General features: G+C 46.4%; 2 protein-coding genes across 2 annotated transcripts in view; both read right to left on the bottom strand.

Moving 5' to 3' along the window:
- Positions 1 to 8,416: 8,416 nt before the first annotated feature.
- Positions 8,417 to 11,375, bottom strand: LOC124604355. Its single transcript, XM_047136471.1, has one exon. It carries the CDS (start codon positions 10,777 to 10,779, stop codon positions 8,701 to 8,703), a length of 2,079 nt encoding a protein of 692 aa, XP_046992427.1. The 5' UTR covers positions 10,780 to 11,375; the 3' UTR covers positions 8,417 to 8,700.
- A 193-nt stretch (positions 11,376 to 11,568) lies between these two features.
- LOC124604329 (serine/threonine-protein kinase par-1-like) overlaps positions 11,569 to 18,580 on the bottom strand; it is a 388,446-nt gene continuing 381,434 nt past the window's right edge. The window contains exon 21 of the mRNA XM_047136468.1: positions 11,569 to 11,699. The gene's annotated coding sequence lies outside the window, so the exon portion shown is untranslated. The remainder of the gene's footprint in view (positions 11,700 to 18,580) is intronic.

Raw genomic sequence — 18,580 nt, 5'->3', positions numbered from 1 at the left:
TCACAGCAGCGTAGGGAGACGAAGCGGCAACCGTCTCTGCTGAATCTGCACATGTGCAAAGGGGGAGAGAGAGAGAGAGAGAGAGAGAGAGAGAGAGAGAGAGAGCGAGAGAGAGAGCGATTAGCACTAAACCGAGTCGCCCGCTGTCACTTCCAGGGTTAAGACAAAAATATTATCTATAAGGGGGCGGTCAAACAGTTTCCGTATGAGGGCGCTGCTGCAGCGTGCTTGCAACATAGCGCGACTCCGATGCCGGTATATAAACACCGACATGTAGGCAAGGGATCAGGATCCCGCCCGGCCGGCCGCGCGGTCTAACGTTCTGCTTCCTGAGCGGGAAGGCGTGCCGGTCCCCTGCACGAATCCGCCCGGTGGATTAGTGTCGAGGTCCGGTGTACCGGCCAGCCTGTGGGTGGTTTTTAAGGCGGTTTTCCATCTACCTCGACGAATGCAGGCTGGTTCCCCTTATTCCGCCTCAGTTACACTATGTCAGCGATTGCTGCGCAAACACTGTCTCCATGTACGGATACACCGTAATTACTCTACCACGCAAACATCTGGGGCTACACTTGTCTGGTATGAGACGATCCCGGGGGCGGGGAGGGGGGAGGGGGGTGGTCCCGCACAATAACCCTGGGTTCGGTGTGGGGTGGCGGTGGGGTGGGTGCATTGCTATGGCCTGTTGTGGGGTTGTGAACCACTGAGGGCTACGGCGGGAGACAAAGCCTCTCCATCGTTTCTAGGTCCCCGGTTTAATACACGATACACAACGGATTAGCATGGCATTCGTGTCTTTCCGACGTGCATGCGATAAATGCGGAATCGTGCATATTGGGACGTTATTACCAAATGCGGCCAAACAAGACCAAGGTGCTGTTAATTTTTTCTTGGGTGCCGATGGACAAACACTGGTTAGACATCCTTGGGAGAATGGAGAATGCGTGTGGGGTAAAGTGTCTTTCGAAAACCATCGTTGTGTAATGGTGCGACAAGAAGTGCTGCTGCTCCATGATATCGCACATTCACATATCGCGAATGTCGTAACGCAGAAGCTGCGGCAATTCAGGTGGAAGACACTCGAGCAGTGGGAGACACTCGATCACCTGCCCCACAGTCCCGATCTCTCCCCATGCGATTTTCACGCCTTCGGTCGCTTAAAAAAAGCCTTGAAGGGTTGATGGTTCCTGTCAGACGAGGATGTGAAGCAGGCAGTTACGGACTTCTTCATGCAGCAGGACACGCGTTTTACCAAACGGGTATCTTCAATCTGGTGCGTCGGTGGAACGATTGCTTCAGTGTTCACGGTGAAATTGCCTGACTGGTATACCGATTCTGGATTGTACAGCCTACGAAAGGAAACTTTTTGATCACCCCTTATACAGTATGTGCATTGGAAACCTCCATATACTTGGCCTTATCATTGTACAAAATGATCGAAAGATGAATAAATGTTAGTATCATTAACAATAATAATTTGTATTTGATCATGTGATTGCAATATTGAGAAATAATTGTAAATGACTATTATCGTGGTAAATTCTGGTTAAGCATAAGCAAATGGAAAGAGTTACTGAGGCGCTATGTGAAGAGGACAGAATAGCTAAAGACTGATGTTGGATCAGAGAAGATAAATGACAGCTGAAGAGGGGATAACGGGCTGTGACAATAAATATATTGGTTCGTAAGTGAAGAACGATGACTTTATTAAAAAATAGAGACAAAAACTGAAGAGTGGAGACGAAAATAAGAAGCTGTGTTTAGAAGAAGTTGGGTAGTAGCTCCGAGGGGAAGTGATTTAAATGAGTACGAATATTTATGATGATCTGTAATGAAGAAAGGATCCGCCCAAGGCTGGCATCCCAGTGTTAGTCTGGGGGCAGCACACAATTTTAATTTGTTATATATGTTTAATATGGCGTACGCCCCGCCAGGAATAAGATATTACTCACGTTCGTTGACAGGTCCACCATTTCTATTACAGGAATGGTACCGGCACCTAGCTAATCCAGTATTTACCTATAGTCAAGATGTTCCAAATAAAAGTAGCACTAAGTGCGGTACTGCTCTTCGATCTAATGCAGACAAAAATTGTGTCTCATTATTGGTGCAATCACACATGACTAGGTGGGTCTTCCCACAAAATATTCCATTTACCATTTTACCGCTGTTGTATTAGAATACTTCAGTGGCGGAATTTTATGTTTCACTTACCGTTTCTTTTTTAATTTTCTGTATTTAATCAGACTGAGTCATTCCACAGTACAAACCATGGCATTATTTTGGAGAAGCTTAATTGCTTCAAAGTGCAATAAGTAATAACTGACTCACTTGATGATATGATTCAGATCTCAGATTGTCATCATGTTAGATAGACAGCTCAGGAGGAGGAGGAGGAGAAGGAGGATATTGGTGTTTAACGTCCCGTCGACAATGAGGTCATTAGAGACGGAGCACAAGCTCGGATTAGGGAAGGATGGGGAAGGAAGTCTGCCGTGCCCTTTCAAAGGAACCATCCCGGCATTTGCCTGGAGTGATCTAGGGAAATCACGGAAAACCTAAATCAGGATGGCCGGACGCGGGATTGAACCGTCGTCCTCCCGAATGCGAGTCCAGTATCCTACCACTGCGCCACCTCGCTCGGTAGACAGCTCAGGCTGATTCACTATGTGACTGTGAACACTTGACATTTCAGAGGGTTTGCTGTTGATTCTGTTCCTGTTCTTACCACATACCAATATCCTTCCATTCTATGCTGATACAGCTAAATTTGTCGTCCTCAGTGATGGAGAAACTTATAAACAAGGTCAATAATAACAATAGACGATATTGGAAAAGGAATACGTAAAGCTGGATGCTCAAAATTCTCAGATGAGTGCATTAATGTATGTATCTATTTTACCTGTATAGATAATTTCAGCGTGTCCTTGCTGGTTTTGACGGTGAAAGCATCAAAAACTTAACTCTTTTAGCTTACTCTGATTTATTAATATTTTCTGAAATGATATTTTGGAGCCCTTCCACATTCAGGTACATAGCATTCATTCTTCAGAAACTTACTCGTATAATGATATCTGGTCTAAATCCTTGGATCTCCTGCAGGTAACTGTTCAAAAAACTAAAGATTCTAGTTACAAACTCACAATATATTTGCTTGCTTATGAAGTTTGTTGATAAGAATCGGATACAATTTTAAAATAATGGTAACATCAATAAAGTAACAGTAAGGACCAAAATGGCCTCTATTGTTCACAACTTAACCGTAAACTTACACGAAGGTTACATAACGACTCCTTCTACACCAGAGATGAATTTCTAGCCCAGAGCTTATCGTGCAGTCATATTTTCATTGAGAACATATATTACAGTACTAAATCAATAGCCACCGACCTCATCGTAGAGAGATACACAGGTTATAATCCATGGTTCATGCCAATAACTACTAGAAAATATCGTTGGTCATCATACATTATTAATTTTTGTTTACACAAGTGCATCCAAATTGCCAGATTATAATTGTTTTAAAATTTAGAACATGTTGTCATTGCTCAATCTCTGTTGTAAATTTCCGCTTTCGTAATGTGGATACAAGTACGTGAGTAATAGCTCCATAAGTGACAGTACATCATAGTTTCAGCTCATAAACTTCCCATATCATACACTGGGCGACAATCGTGTCCCGACAACCTGCTTGACTCTGCCAAACACTTTCCTACTTCCCAAACGTCACAGAATCTCTCCTGCATATGTTGGTGGACAACAAACTACGAGGGATGTACTGGAAAAATTTAATCTGCGAGGGGAGGTCTACATCTACATGGATACTCTGCAAATTCACATTCAAGTGCCTGGCAGAGAGTTCACCGAACCACCTTCACAACAGGTCTCCTGCTACACCTTGACAGATGAAGTGGTAAACGCACTGCCCATGAGACAAGAGCTCGGGCTCAGCCAGGAAGATTCACAATAGCCCGTACTCAGGTGCAAAGTGAAAGAATAATTGTAATTTATGTGCAAAGATTGACAGAAGCGTATCAGAAATCCATGTTGAGAAAGAATGCAATTAAAAAACGCTGAGCTCATCGAACGAATTACCTGGTAGTTTCAGATTGCTTCTGTTGCGACTATCCACAAAAACTGCGAAGAGATTTAGACTGTGCCTATGATAAGAGGGACAAAGTCTCAAAAGTATCAAGAGGCAACTACGTCAAATATAAGACGGAAGTGTGGCGTAGCAATAATATTGACCAGCAGATATTGGACAACTACGCTGCCTGACAAAAAAAGAATGAGGCATCCAGGAGACACGGTAGGACGTCACTAACTTCGTACACGCACACACCACTGGTCGGTATGTAAATGATTAGAGTTGCAGTTGTCAGTGATAGGAACAACGGTCGTCAGAGTCTATTACAACTGTGAGTGTCTCTAGTGAGGATCTACGCAATGTTGAGGCGCTTCCGTGGCCAGCACGATCCCCAGATCTGTCCCCGACAGAACATGTGTGGGATGAGCTCGGATATTAACTCCGTCTCCATGCCAGCGTCCAAGATATCAAGGACCCGTTACAACAGCGTTGTTACCAGGTCTGGTAAGGCAGATAAAGGGTGTGAACAGCGCCAGATGCTCAGTGATCGCTGTAAGGGACACGATGCCACGTATTCGTGTGTGACAGCGTTATCACTACATGACAGAGTTTGAAGGGGGCCTCATCGAGGATCTCCATTTGGCCAACTGGTCGAATCGTGGTGTGCTGACATTCAAGTTCGTAAGGCATTCCTTTGTGACGTGGCTGGATCTCAGACCGCATGAAAATGTGATGGCAGGCATACTCGTCTTCAAGGTTTCTCTCGACCAGTCTGGCCACTACAAGGTAGGATCGAACTATTGTGCTCCAAGCACGTCACCGCCCCTTCACATCTGCGCCTACGGCATATTTGGGACCAGCTTCGGGTATCAACTACGGCCCCATGCCAGCACCCAGGATGTCAAGGACTAGTTTCAACAGCTGTGGACCAGATTGCCTCGGAAGAGGATGCAACGGCTTTATGACACCCTTCCCAACCGAATCAGGGCATGCCTCCTGCACAGAGAGGGTGTAAAGTCATACCGATACGTGGGCTCATACTGTCAAGTTATTCATAAATACGACCCGATTTTGTAATCACTTACGTTAAATCACATACTGTCTAAATCTGTGAATTTACATTCCGTTTCCTCCTCGCCGGCCGGAGTGGCCGCGCGGTTAAAGGCGCTTCAGTCTGGAACCGCGCGACCGCTACGGTCGCAGGTTCGAATCCTGCCTCGGACATGGATGTGTGTGATGTCCTTAGGTTAGTTAGGTTTAAGTAGTTCTAAGTTCTAGGGGACTTACAACCACAGCAGTTGAGTCCCATAGTGCTCAGAGCCATTTGAACAATTTTTTTTTCCTCCTCCTTTCAGGACACTTCACTTTATTTGTTAGTTAGTGTGTAAAAGTTAGCGTTACATATAATCGTAAATCTTAACGGGACATAATTTGGTATTAAATGCTAGACTGTGCGAAACACCCAAGACGTAAGACATCTCTGATGTGATAAAATATTTGAATAAGCACTGTGGGAAATAACTAATTCAAGGAGTAATTCTGCAGAGTGGAATATGCTCAGAGGACAGAGATAAGGCAACTTTCAAAGTTATAGGATGCAAAAGAAAAGACTATTAAGAAGAACAGCTATAAAAAGGACATGTTGCACACAACATTACAACAATTGCATAAAGCATTTAGAACTAAATGAGAAAGATATAACCCAGCCGGAAAGACAACGAAGAAGACCAGATCTTCAAGGAAGCTCAAATTTTTCCATCCACTAAGTAAGCACGTCAAAAGTTTTTTGTGTTGTAAATGACCTGAAAAAACTCTGACCTTCGACAGGCTGAAGAACAAGATACCAGATTAGCAACCACACAACGAAAAAGGAAAAAAATGGAGTTATAACAAGTCTGGATAAAATAAGATGGCAGATGAAGATTCTGCAGCCGTAGAGCTACTAAACTACGCAGCAGAAGAATTTCTGAGAAAGCTTCACGTACTCTCAGAAGATATTCTGAGAACAGACAACATTCCAAAGCAACTGAAAACAGCAGCAGCACAAATGAGGCACCGCAAATGTTACGAATTATAAACGAATATCACCCAAAATTTTTCTTTGATTGATCTCCAACATGAGAGAAGAAATATCCTCAAAACTTTAAGACAAGAGATGGAATTGTACACCTAGAAGAGACAACGAGCTTAGATATTTAGGCTAAAAGATAAATATTTCGAGGAAAGCTGCGGATCTGCTGATCTATGTGCCTACATTCATGCTAGTTCGAATACTTGCTAGTAAATGCAAGGTAGTTATCAAGCTGTTGACTGCTTATTAGTGGATCACCGTAAGTTCATTAAATTGTAATTCACCTTGTGCTCACTTGGGACTAGAGTATAGGAAGTGGAACTTGATGCCTACACGGAGTGGCTAACTGCCACCAAACTTACAACATTGGGGGTCAGTCGGAACCTGTTGTTGAGATGAACCAATCTTAGTAGCGTAGTGTTTCTTTGTTGTGGACAACACAAGATGCATAGACAATATATCAAATCTAGTCTAATATCTGTGTTTTACACGGTCATTCTGCGCTACCACTACCGTTCAGTACCAAGATGGTAAAAGGTCAATATAGACCTACAGTCGCGCCTTCTCTTGCAAGCAGGTGTCATGTTGGAAATGCAGTTGTAACGATAATGCATTTTATTACCTGTTGGCTGAAGTAATGCAGCTTCTCTCTATTATGAAAAGTCTGAAAAACGCTTGCTATCCCATAGCCCCCACATCCTCCTCTATATGTGATCATAAGTATCCGAACACCGCTATGTAACGCAAAATTGATCGTTAGATGTCACGAGAAGCGAACCTGCCAGTATAAAAGGACACAGGGAGTACTGTGTTGCCAGCAGAGAAGCATTACAGCAGAATGGATCGGTCAGGAGAGGTCAGTGAATTCGTATGTGGACTAGTCATTGGCTGTCACATGAGGTCATAAGTACGTCAGGGATGTTTCAACCGTTTTAAAGCTACCGGTGTCGATTGTGGGTGATGTGACTGCGAAGTGGAAACGAGACAGGGACTGTAGGTTGGTTGGATTGTTTGGGGGAAGAGACCACACAGCGAGGTCATCGGTCTCATCGGATTAGGGAAGGAAGTCGGCCGTGCCCTTTCAAAGGAACCATCCCGGCATTTGCCTGGAGAGATTTAGGGAAATCACGGAAAACCTAAATCAGGATGGCCGGACGCGGAATTGAACCGTCGTCCTCCCAAATGCGAGTCCAATGTGCTAACCACTGCGCCACCTCGCTCGGTTAGGGACCGTAGGTCATGGTGGAGGATTGTTGTAAAAGATCGCATGAATTCAATGGAACGATTCACTCGTGAGTTCCAAAGCGCTACCAGCAGTTCGTCCAGCACAATGACTCTGCATAGGGCGTTAAAATAATCGAGTACAATGGTCGAGTTCCTAGTAAGTCACGTATCTCTGTAGACAATGCTAAGCGATGCCTGTGGATATATAAAGAGTGACATCATTGAACAGTGGATGAGCAGAAAGAAGTGATTTGGAATGATGACTCACGCTGTACTCTGTGGCAGTCTGATCTACGGCTTTGGGATTGGTGAATGCCCGGAGAGCTACCTGCTGTGGGGTGTAGTGTCAGCAGGGAAGTCACGGTACGGTGGTGTTTTTCGTGTCTAGAGTGTGGTCTCCTCATTGTGTTTGAGGAAATGCTAAATCGGGAAGGACGTGAATACATTTTACAACACTGTGTACATGATAAAGTAGAGGAACTGTTCAGAGGCAATGACTGTTTGTATCGGCACGACAACGCACCCTGTAATAAAACAAATACTATGAGACAACGATTTGTGAGAAATAACATTCCTGAAATGGGTTGGTCTGGTCAATGTCCCACCTGAACACTATGGAAAGCCTTTGGGATCAGTTAGAACGCCAGCTTCACTCCAGACCCCAGCGTCCAACATCACTACCTTGTCTCGTTTCGACTCTTCAGGAAAAATGGTCGCCCATCCCTCCAAAGACATTAAGATATCTCATTGAAAATATCCCCAGCAGAGTTCAAGTCTTCATAACGGCGAAGAGTGGACTCGCCCTGTATTAATGTCCACTGATGGGTCTTCGGATACTTTTGATCAGATAGTATGCATACTTCACAAACCACTGCAAATAGCTTGTAGGTGGATACTTCGCTGGAAACGTAGATCTCAACAGCGTCGCCTGTTCATCGCGAGAGTCAAACTACCTGTCAGTCATATCACGACACGCCACTTGTTAACTGGTAACACTTCACAAAAACCAAGTAAGAAACAAATACAAATTGCTTTTTATACAAATTTATTAAAGTTTTTTTCCTCTCTTAGCACATGTGACTAAAGATGATGAAACGCTTCGAAATGTAAATCTGACAAATCTATAACAGCCAATATCACAATTAGAAACAATGACTTGCATATAAAAACTCTATTTCAAATTTGAAAGAGTACTGGATTCAACAACGTCAACAATTTGTTTTCAAACCACTCTTCTGTTGCAGACAATATATTAATGCACAGTGCGAAGTAATATTTTTATTCTTAACAACTTTAAGTAGTTCTTTTTACGCTGCACTTCTCACTTATTTGATTTGAATTTAGCACTACCTACTTCACTCTTTTTCATCCTGTCGAGAGTCGGCAGTTTTGATCGAGAAACTGTCGGTATCCTATGATTGTCAGTTCGGATTTCAAGGGAATCCTCTTTCTGGCCATTAATTTCAGGACAGATCTTGCTACTCTCACGCCTGACACTGTCCTGCGCTGAAGCAACGAACTGCGGATCGTGATCACTGTTAACTGCATCTGAGGGAGCTGATTCCTTCTTGCCACATCCATTCTGCAGTATCCCAGTGTTGGTGTGGGCGGATGGCGTAGTTGCATTCCTGATGTTCACACCTTCCATAACTGATCCCGAGTCGTAGGTAGTGGCCTTACTGTCGGTAAATGCTTCTATCTCGCTGGGATTGTAAAGTGACTGGCTGCGTGTGGCCTTCTTTGGATGCATAGCCAGCGACGGCGCGTCTGAGAAGCTGGACTTCCTTGAAACACTCTCTTTTAGCCCCAGTAAATGTCCAGAGGAAGATTTCCTGTGACTTTTCCTCCTTATATCATTGAACCGTGTGTAGAAACTCTTGCGACGTATCCTTTCTTCAACTGTTTCGTCTTCCAGTACAGGAGATGGCGTCTTTGGATAAGAGGACAGGGAGAAATCACGACTTTCCAAATCGGAGCAAACGGACCAAGAATCAATGCTTTCCGACTCATCCGCGGGTGATAGTGTTGATGCGTAATCATCCTGGCCAAGGGGACTTAGATGAGAGTAGTGGTTGGTGCCTTGCAGCTCTATCTTTGGTAAATTTAGTGTGAGCTTCCCCATATCCCTCCGGTTACTGTTTGCTGAAACATCATTGAATATATTCCCTCCTTGTTCGAGTTGGTGTTTAACTGACTCTGTAGCAGTCAGGTTCCCGGCAGCAATGGCGTTGCTACTGTCTTTCGATAGTCGTGGCACATATCCTGGACTCCCAGTGGCGTAACCACTGCAGCTGTAATTATCGTCTCTCAAGACAGGTCTGACAGTTTCATTTATTTTGTTATACTGTGCTTTCTGGTTGGGAGCTCGCTTGGTGATGAAACTCTTCTGTTCCGATGTAGTTGTTTCAGCGTTTGGGCATGTGAGAGCGTCGTTATCCTTCGCGTTTTGACTTTTAGTTTTGGAAATGTTTTCTTCTTTTACCTTGAGAGGGGCATTGCTGATTGCTGACTGGCGATGGGCGCCTGTAGATGATGTCAGTACATCACGTGTGTTGGAACTCTCGTTACATTTGGCTGCTCCTGAAATTGAGGAACTTACACATGATGATGATTTTGCGTTTTCTATTGTTTTCGATGGCTTATCATTCGTAGATGTCTCCTTAGTGACACTTTTATCTTCTGAATATGGGTTTTGAACGTCCACGTTTTCCTTTTTACGGTTACGTTGGTCCCCAAAGGGATTCTTCTGAGTCTGTCGCTTCCCGTCAGATTGAGTTTGGTCAGAGATGTCGTCCTTCCTGATGCTCTTGTTCGGCTGCACCTTGTGATCCCTCTTAGTCCCGATTCCACCGGCAACTGCCGGTAAAAGTTCGTCTGCCGAGGGCTTGGCACTGTGCACAGAGACTGTCATGTCCGCGTCCTTTCTCTTCCTCTCGGGCTTCTGCTTTTCTCTGGCGGCACAGTCACCCAATAGCACAGTATCGCTCGTGGCGCCAGCATACACAGACTGCGTCCGCCTACCGGAGGAACCCTCCATTCGCCGCAGCAGTCCGAGCACCGACGAGACGGGTCTCGCGGACGACGGAAGGCGGACGTCGTCGACAGAGACGGCGCGCTTGAGCAGTGCGGACTCAGACGGGACATCGGTCGTCGCACTCTGCTTCCTCAGCGAGTTGATGGCCTGCTCCACGCGACTCGACACTGCGGTGTCTCCACCGCCAGAACGGAGCTTCTCCAGTTTCTTCTCGAGCGAGTGCAGGAAGCGGTTCTTGCCGGTTTCAGGTTTTCCGTTGGCGACACCGCTAGACTCGGGAGCTGACGCGTCGCCAGGACTCTGCTGGGGGGCGCCGACTGCCGGGCCGTCGGGCGTTTTGGTCTCAGATTTCGTTTCCTTGGACATTTCTGCCTGCTTCTTCTCGAGCAGAGCAGCTCGCCTAGCCAGCCTCTTCGCCTTCTTAGCTTCCGCCTCCGCCGATTTCTGCGCCTCTTTCTCCTTGGCGTACACGCTTTCCTCTCTGGGCGTGTCGAAGAAATCGGGGCGCAAGAAGCGCGATATCTTGCGTGTCTTTTTCTTCGTCACGGCATCCACTCCCTCGGAGGTGGTGGCGGCGGCGGACTCCGAAGTGGTGCTACCAGTCTTCTTCTCTTCCGGAACAGGGCCGCCGGGCTGGTGCGGGTCTTGGCGCAGGAATTTTCCCAGCACTGACCTATCCGGCGAGTTGGTGGAGTGCGCCTCGCTGCGCCTGTGCTCCTGGGGTGCGGTGTTGTCGAAGGCCCTCCGGCCGTAGTCGTAGTCCTGGGTGAAAGAGGCAGAGCGCCGGGGGAAGCGCGACACGGCGGGGATGTGGCTGGGCCGGTAGCGGTCGGCAAACGCCTCGCTCGCACCAGCCCCTACGCCCAGCCCGGCCGCGCTGCGCTCGGCGCGGATCCGCTCCAGCGTGTCGTCGATGCCGGCGACCGAGAGCCGCTCCCTGGCGCGGTAGGAGACGGGCGGCAGCAGCGTGCGGCGACGCGGCAGCGGCAGCGGCAGCGGCGGCAGCGAGCCGCACGACGAGCCGGAGCCGCTGCGGCGCGGCGCGGGCGGCAGCGAGGCGTCCACCTGCGGCGACCAGCGCGCCGGCAGCGGCCGCTCGTCGCGCACGGACGAGGTGCGCGACAGCCGGCGCCCGGCGTCGGGCAGCATGCGGCGGCTCAGGCTGGGCGTGTACTGCGGCATCGACATCGACGACGTCGACGGCGAGGGCGACGGCGACGCAGGCGCAGCCGGCTCCGACGAGCCGAAATCGCCGTCCGCGGTCCCGCTGCTCGGCTGCGCCGCACCTTCAAACCAAACACGAAAACATGAATAACGTTTCGCTGTTGACGGTGCCATCTCGGAGAGACGCAGCAACACTGCGCAGCACGATCAAATAATCACTTTTTCGAAACTCTGTAACTGTCTCTCATTTCGACGCATCAGTTTGAAATTTCTCTGTAAGGCGTCTACAACTTTCCTCCGTACTGGAGCTAAGGCGTGGCGCCCTGCGACGTCATCTCGGGCTCACTGACGCTTCAACCAGCAAGGTGTCGCGGACTACATTAAAAAAGGCAAAGCTCAGAAGTTCATGTGAGCTTAAAGGGAGGTCCACCAAATTTCAATATACACTACTGGCATTAAAATTGCTACACCAAGTAGAAATGCAGATGATAAGATGGGTATTCGTTGGACAAATATACTATACTAGAACTGACATGTGATTACATTTTCACGCAATTTGGGTGCATAGATCCTGAGAAATCAGTACCCAGAACAACCACCTCTGACCGTAATAACGACCTTGATACGCCTGGCCATTGAGTCAAGCAGAGCTTGGATAGCGTGTACAGGAACAGCTGCCCATGCAGTTTCAACATGATACCACAGTTCATCAGGAGTAGTGACTGGCGTATTGTGACGAGCCAGTTGCTTGGCCACCACTGACCAGACGTTTTCAATTGGTGAAAGATCTGGAGAATGTGCTGGCCACGGCAGCAGTCGAACATTTTCTGTATCCAGAAAGGCCCGTACAGGATCTGCAACATACGGTCGTGCATTATCCTGCTGAAATGTAGGGTTTCGCTGGGATCGAATGAAGGGTAGAGCCACCGGTCGTAACACATCTGAAATCCAATGTCCACTGTTCAAAGTGCCGTCAATGCGAACAAGAAGTGACCGAGACGTGCAACCAATGGCACCCCATACCATCACGCCGGGTGATACGCCGGTATAGCGATGACGAATACACGCTTCCAATGTGCGTTCACCGCGATGTCGCCAAACACGGATGCAACCATCATGATGCTGTAAACAGAACCTGGATTCATCCGAAAAAATGACGTTTTGCCATTCGTGCACCCAGGTTCGTCGCTGAGTACACCATCGCAAGTGCTCCTGTCTGTGATGCAGCGTCAAGGGTAACCGAGCTGATAGTCCATGCTGCTGCAAACGTCGTCGAACTGTTCGTGCAGATGGTTGTTGTCTTGTAAACGTCCCCATCTGTTGATTCAGGGACCGAGACGTGGCTACACGATCCGTTACAGCCATGCGGATACGACGCCTGTCATCTCGACTGGTAGTGATACGAGGCCGTTGGGATCCAGCACGGCGTTCCGTATTACCCTACTGAACCCACCGATTCCATATTCTGCTAACAGTCATTGGATTTCGACCAACGCGAGCAGCAATGTCGCGATACGATAAACCGCAATCGCGATAGGCTACAATCCGACCTTTATCAAAGTCGGAAACGTGATGGTACGCATTTCTCCTCCTTACAAGAGGCATCACAACAACGTTTCACCAGGCACGCCCGTCAACTGCTGTTTGTGTATGAGAAATCGGTTGGAAACTTTCCTCACATCAGCACGTTGTAGGTGTCGCCACCGGCGCCAACCTTGTGTGAATTGTCTGAAAAACTAATCATTTGCATATCACAGCATATTCTTCCTGTCGGTCAAATTTCGCGTCTGTAGCACGTCATCTTCGTGGTGTAGCAATATTAATGGCCAGTAGTGTAGTTCTGCCTAAAGCCAATGTGGATGTGTCACACAGTGTGTAACGTCCCAAGGACAGAAAACCCCCAATTGACAAACTTAGTGGAAGCTGTAAGTAGGGAAGTGAGTCATCTATACAGTGACGGCAACTATTGATGATAAAATCTACACCGGTAATATTTTGATTAACACCTATATCATTCAAATGCTGAGAATAGCATACAAAAAGGGGAGATAAAAGGAAAGGATTATCGTAGATTCTATATCAAACATCTATAGAATAAATTCTACATCATATGAACGGAGGCTAAATCCGAGAAAGTAATTCAGTCAAAGATAACATTTACCATGAAAGAGAGTTGTAGCCGCATCGAAAAGGAAATTCAATGCGACTACAATGCAACTCGGATATGGAAATGTTCAGTCATTTAGTTGCTCTTGAGTCGCTCTAGAGCATTTTTGCGATAGTTATCTGGATGCAAACGCTATTAGATTGTTTCAGTTTTGTAAGTTTGATAATTCGTGAGATAGAGGTTGAACTATTGCTCAGTCATTCGACTGAAGAAAGTTAATCTTTACCGTTCTCATCGCGACGGTATAGTAAGACGAGTGTTAGACTTCAATTGAGTGATATGGTTTATCGGACTTAGCCTTCGTACTGATGAACCTTGAGATCAATGGATCGACGACAGAAAAACGAGTCGTAGTCTTGAGTAGGACACAATCAAACGAAGACACGAAGAAAGACAAATACCCTGATTAGTCCAAAGGTGTCATCAGCGTCACTATTACTGAACTGAAGTCAATCTTGCATGGCATATCGGTGTGCGTGTGTTGTAGGGACAAACAATTAATTACAGAAAGAACAATAAAATCTGAGTCAAAAGGTAAATCTTACGTGTCGCCTAACTCATTAAACGGACAATACAATGTGTATTAATGCAAGTTGATTGACTCTTTAAACATTTTAAGTGACTACGTGAGTACATGAATAATGGACAGTGAAGAGTGATTAGTTTAAAAAAGTATTACGGCGTATTAAAAAAACATTTACTCCAACATAAGTTATGTCTGGAGTTATGTCGGACTGTTGTTAATAACTGGACGTAGAAACGCCGTAGCAACGGAATAGTAGACAGCAAAATTTCATCCTCGCTATGTATGATGTGAAAAACGACCATAATGATGAAATCAACAACCAAGATTTTATTTCATCACAGAACTAACCGGGCATAAAAATAAAAATAAACGATTGCAGTTTACCAGTTCGCACAAGCTGAGAAGACTGTTGCGGACATATAACGGAATATTTCTAAGCCACGTGAGGAGTTGTGTTCTTACGAGGGTTACAGGTGCTGTTCCACGTCACACCGACGGGGACGAACATCGTTACGAGCCGCGTCTCCTCCCGGTGAGTGAAGAGGGAGGGAAGGGACGTCACAATTGGGAAGGTCGTCACATCCTCTCTTGTCCATATTTCATCTCTTCCTTTGACGCCTCTGCCATGGAGGTTAGAATATCTACCGAGCGTTGAAATCACGCTGTTTTATTATAAGTGGCTGAGGAACACATTCCAGACACACCGCCGCTCGCAATCCACACGGGGTGGAATAAATGGTGCCAAGGAAAGCCCCCTTTCCCTTGGGACGATGATTCCCACACATTTCACGGTCGAGAACGACTGTTCGCAGTGCGCTGAGCAGCGGGCCGACGTACTTGACAGCATACTACACTGCTGCCACTCCTGTGCATTTCAACCCAACTCTAACAAGGGAACCTCCCCATCGCACCCCCCACACATTTAGTTACAAGCTGGCACAGTGGATAGGCCTTGAAGAACTGAACACAGATAAATCGAGAAAACAGGAAGAAATTGTGTGGAACTATGAAAAAAATAAGCAAAATATACAAATTGAGTAGTCCATGCGCAAGATCGGGAACATCACGGATAAGGTGAGCTCCGGAGCGCCGTGGTCCCGCGGTTAGAGTGAGCAGCTGCGGAACGAGAGGTCCTTGGTTCAAGTCCTCCGTCGAGTGAAAGGTTTAATTTTTTATTTTCAGACAGTTATTATCTGTCCGTCCGTTATATTTTCATCACTTTTTTGGGAGTGATTATCACATCCACAAGAAAACCTTAATCGGGCAAGGTAGAAAAATCTTTTTACCCATTCGCCAAGTGTACAAGTTAGGTGGGTCGACAATATATTCCTGTCATGTGACGCACATGCCGTCACTAGTGTCGTACAGAATATATCAGACATGTTTTCCTGTTGAGGAATCGGTTGACCTATGACCTTGCGATCAAATGTTTTCGGTTCCCATTGGAGAGGCACATCCTTTCGTCTACTAACCGCACGGTTTTGCGGTACGGTCGCAAAACACAGACACTAAACTTATTACAGTGAACAGAGACGTCAATGAACGAACGGAGAGATCATAACTTTGCGAAAATAAAGAATGTAAACTTTGCACTCAAGCGAAGACTTGAACCAAGGACCTCTCATTCCGCAGCTGCTCACGCTAACCACGGGACCACGGCGCTCCTGAGCTCACACTCTCCTTGATGTTGCCTATCTTGCGCATAGACTACTCAGTTTGTATATTTTGCTTATTTTTTCATAGTTCCACACAACTTCTTCCTGTTTTCTCGATTGACCTGTGTTCCGTTTTTCAAGGCCTATCCACTGTGCCAACTTATAACTAAATCTGAGGGGGGTGCGATGGGGAGGTTCCCTTGTAAGGACACTGTGAGACTGCAACCCGACCTAACGTGATCCGACCCCTTTTGAGTGAAGTACGGCCGCAGTTTTTGCTCTGGTACAGAGGGTGGAACCACAAAGGTCCGTCAAAAGCTACTCGACGGAATCTGAACCTGATCGGAAGCAGAGAAGCGTCTTTATACTTTTTCAGCCCTCTTGTTTCGAGCACTCCTGTGGCGTGATCACGGGTAGAGGGAGGGGGGGGGGGGGGGCAACATTGAAATGCACATGAATAAATCGGCGAACGCCTCCTTTAAGAACCTCCAGTTCGGCATGCCACCCATCCACCTTTGATGAGCACATTAAAAATATGCCTGTCAGAAACTACGACACTAATTCAGCAGCGCGGCACCTCGAACCCTGCAAGGTAGGCAAATTGCTTCCAAGGTGTGTCGAAGGGGTTACCCAACTCCCGGGTACTAGAGCAGCCGCGAGGCTGAATTGGTATCGAAGTTTCTGACAGTCATATTTTCAACGTGTTCAGGAAAGGAGAGCCAGTTTTTTACATGAACATTTTAATGTCCCCTCCAACCCCCGTGACCACGCCACAGGAGGGCTGAAAACGCATAAACATCCTTTCCTGCTTCGGATCACGTTCAAATTTCATCGAATGGTTTTAACGGTCCCTAATGGTTCCACGATGTGTTCCAGAGAAAAAAAAAACTGTGGTCACACTACACTCGAAAGGAGTTGGATCACGCTCAATTATGGTGCAGCCCCACGATGTCCTTAGAGAAGGGTTGAAACACGCAGGGAGTGGCAGCAGTGTCGAACGTTATCAAGAACGTTGTCCTGCTCTTCATCGCACTGCGAAATGTGTGGCTCAAATGGCTCTGAGCACTATGGGACTTAACATCTGAGGTCATCAGTCCCCTAGAACTTAGAACTACTTAAACCTAACTAACCTAAGGACATCACACACATCCATGCCCGAGGCAGGATTCGAACCTGCGACCGTAGCGGTCGCGCGGTTCCAGACTGAAGCGCCTAGAACACACAATCCGGCAAATGTGTGGAAATCAACACCCCAATCGTAGGGTGGTTTCATTGATTCTCTTTATTCCACCCCCTGCGGCCTTTTCGTGTCGATTTTGAGCGGCGGTGTGTCTGAAATGTTACACTAGGCTTGATTTCAACGCTGAATGTCGCAGTTCTGACCTCCACCGAAGAAGCGTCAAAAGAAGGGATGAAATATCGTTAAGAGGGGCTGTGACGATCTGCCCGTTGTGCGATACGTCCACGGTGGCGTTGGCAGAATTTTAGTGGAATTAGGTGCGAATGCAACGTCATGAATTCACATTACAGCTCGCATAAACTTCTGAGCTGTGTCGACACTCTGATGTTTGAAGCTTCTCCGAGAGTGACATCGCAGGGTACCACGCTTTTACACTAATACAGACGGAAGTTATAGGCACCTTTGAGCCAAATTCCAAATTTATGCATAGAAATGGTTGACAGCTACGGGGTTCCATTGCCTGTTAACGCCGACGCTGAGCATAGTTTCTCGCTGTAGAGCGGTGCGGGTATTAACGCTTTCCTGCATCTTCCATATGTCGGCGCTACTTTTCCTCTTTCTCACTGTGGGGCGGCTGTCATGTTCAAACTCCCTAGGCTACTATTTCAATATACTGACCTTTTATTTTGGAACTCCATTCTTTGATAACAACAGGGTACCACATAAAACAATGTTAGACCAGATTAATCACAAATTATGTGATATCTACTGACAGCCTTGGGAGAGCCAGTCCTGACCAAACTCTACCATCTGATGAGCAAGATTTATGAGACAGGCGAAATACCCTCAGACTTCTAGAAGAATATAATAATTCCAATCCCAAAGAAAGCAGGTGTTGACAGATGTGAAAATTACCGAACTATCAGTTTAATAAGTCACAGCTGGAAAATACTAACGCGCATTCTTTACAGACGAATGGAAAAACTGATAGAAGCCGACCTCGGGGAAGATCAGTTTGGATTCCGTAGAAATGTTGGAACACGTGAGGCAATACTGACCCTACGACTTATCTTATAAGAAAGATCAAGGAAAGGCAAACCTACGTTTCTAGCATTTGTAGACTTAGAGAAAGCTTTTGACAATGTCGATTGGAATACTCTCTTTCAAACTCTGAAGGTGACAGGGGTAAAATACAGGGAGCAAAAGGCTATTTACAATTTGTACAGAAACCAGATGGCAGTTATAAGAGTCGAGGGGTATGAAAGGGAGGCAGTGGTTGGGAAGGGAGTGAGACACGGTTGTAGCCTATCCCCGATGTTATTCAATCTGTATATTGAGCAAGCAATAAAGGAAACTAAAGAAAAGTTCGGAGTAGGTATTAAAATCCATGGAGAAGAAATAAAAGCTTTGAGGTTCGCCGATGACATTGTAATTCTGTCAGAGACAGCAAAGGACTTGGAAGAGCAGTTGAATGG

This window comes from Schistocerca americana, chromosome 1, assembly GCF_021461395.2.
Source record: "Schistocerca americana isolate TAMUIC-IGC-003095 chromosome 1, iqSchAmer2.1, whole genome shotgun sequence".
In the NCBI taxonomy this organism is placed as follows: domain Eukaryota; kingdom Metazoa; phylum Arthropoda; class Insecta; order Orthoptera; family Acrididae; genus Schistocerca; species Schistocerca americana.
Note: the sequence above shows the minus strand (reverse complement) of the source record. Positions and strands in the feature narration are given on the sequence as shown.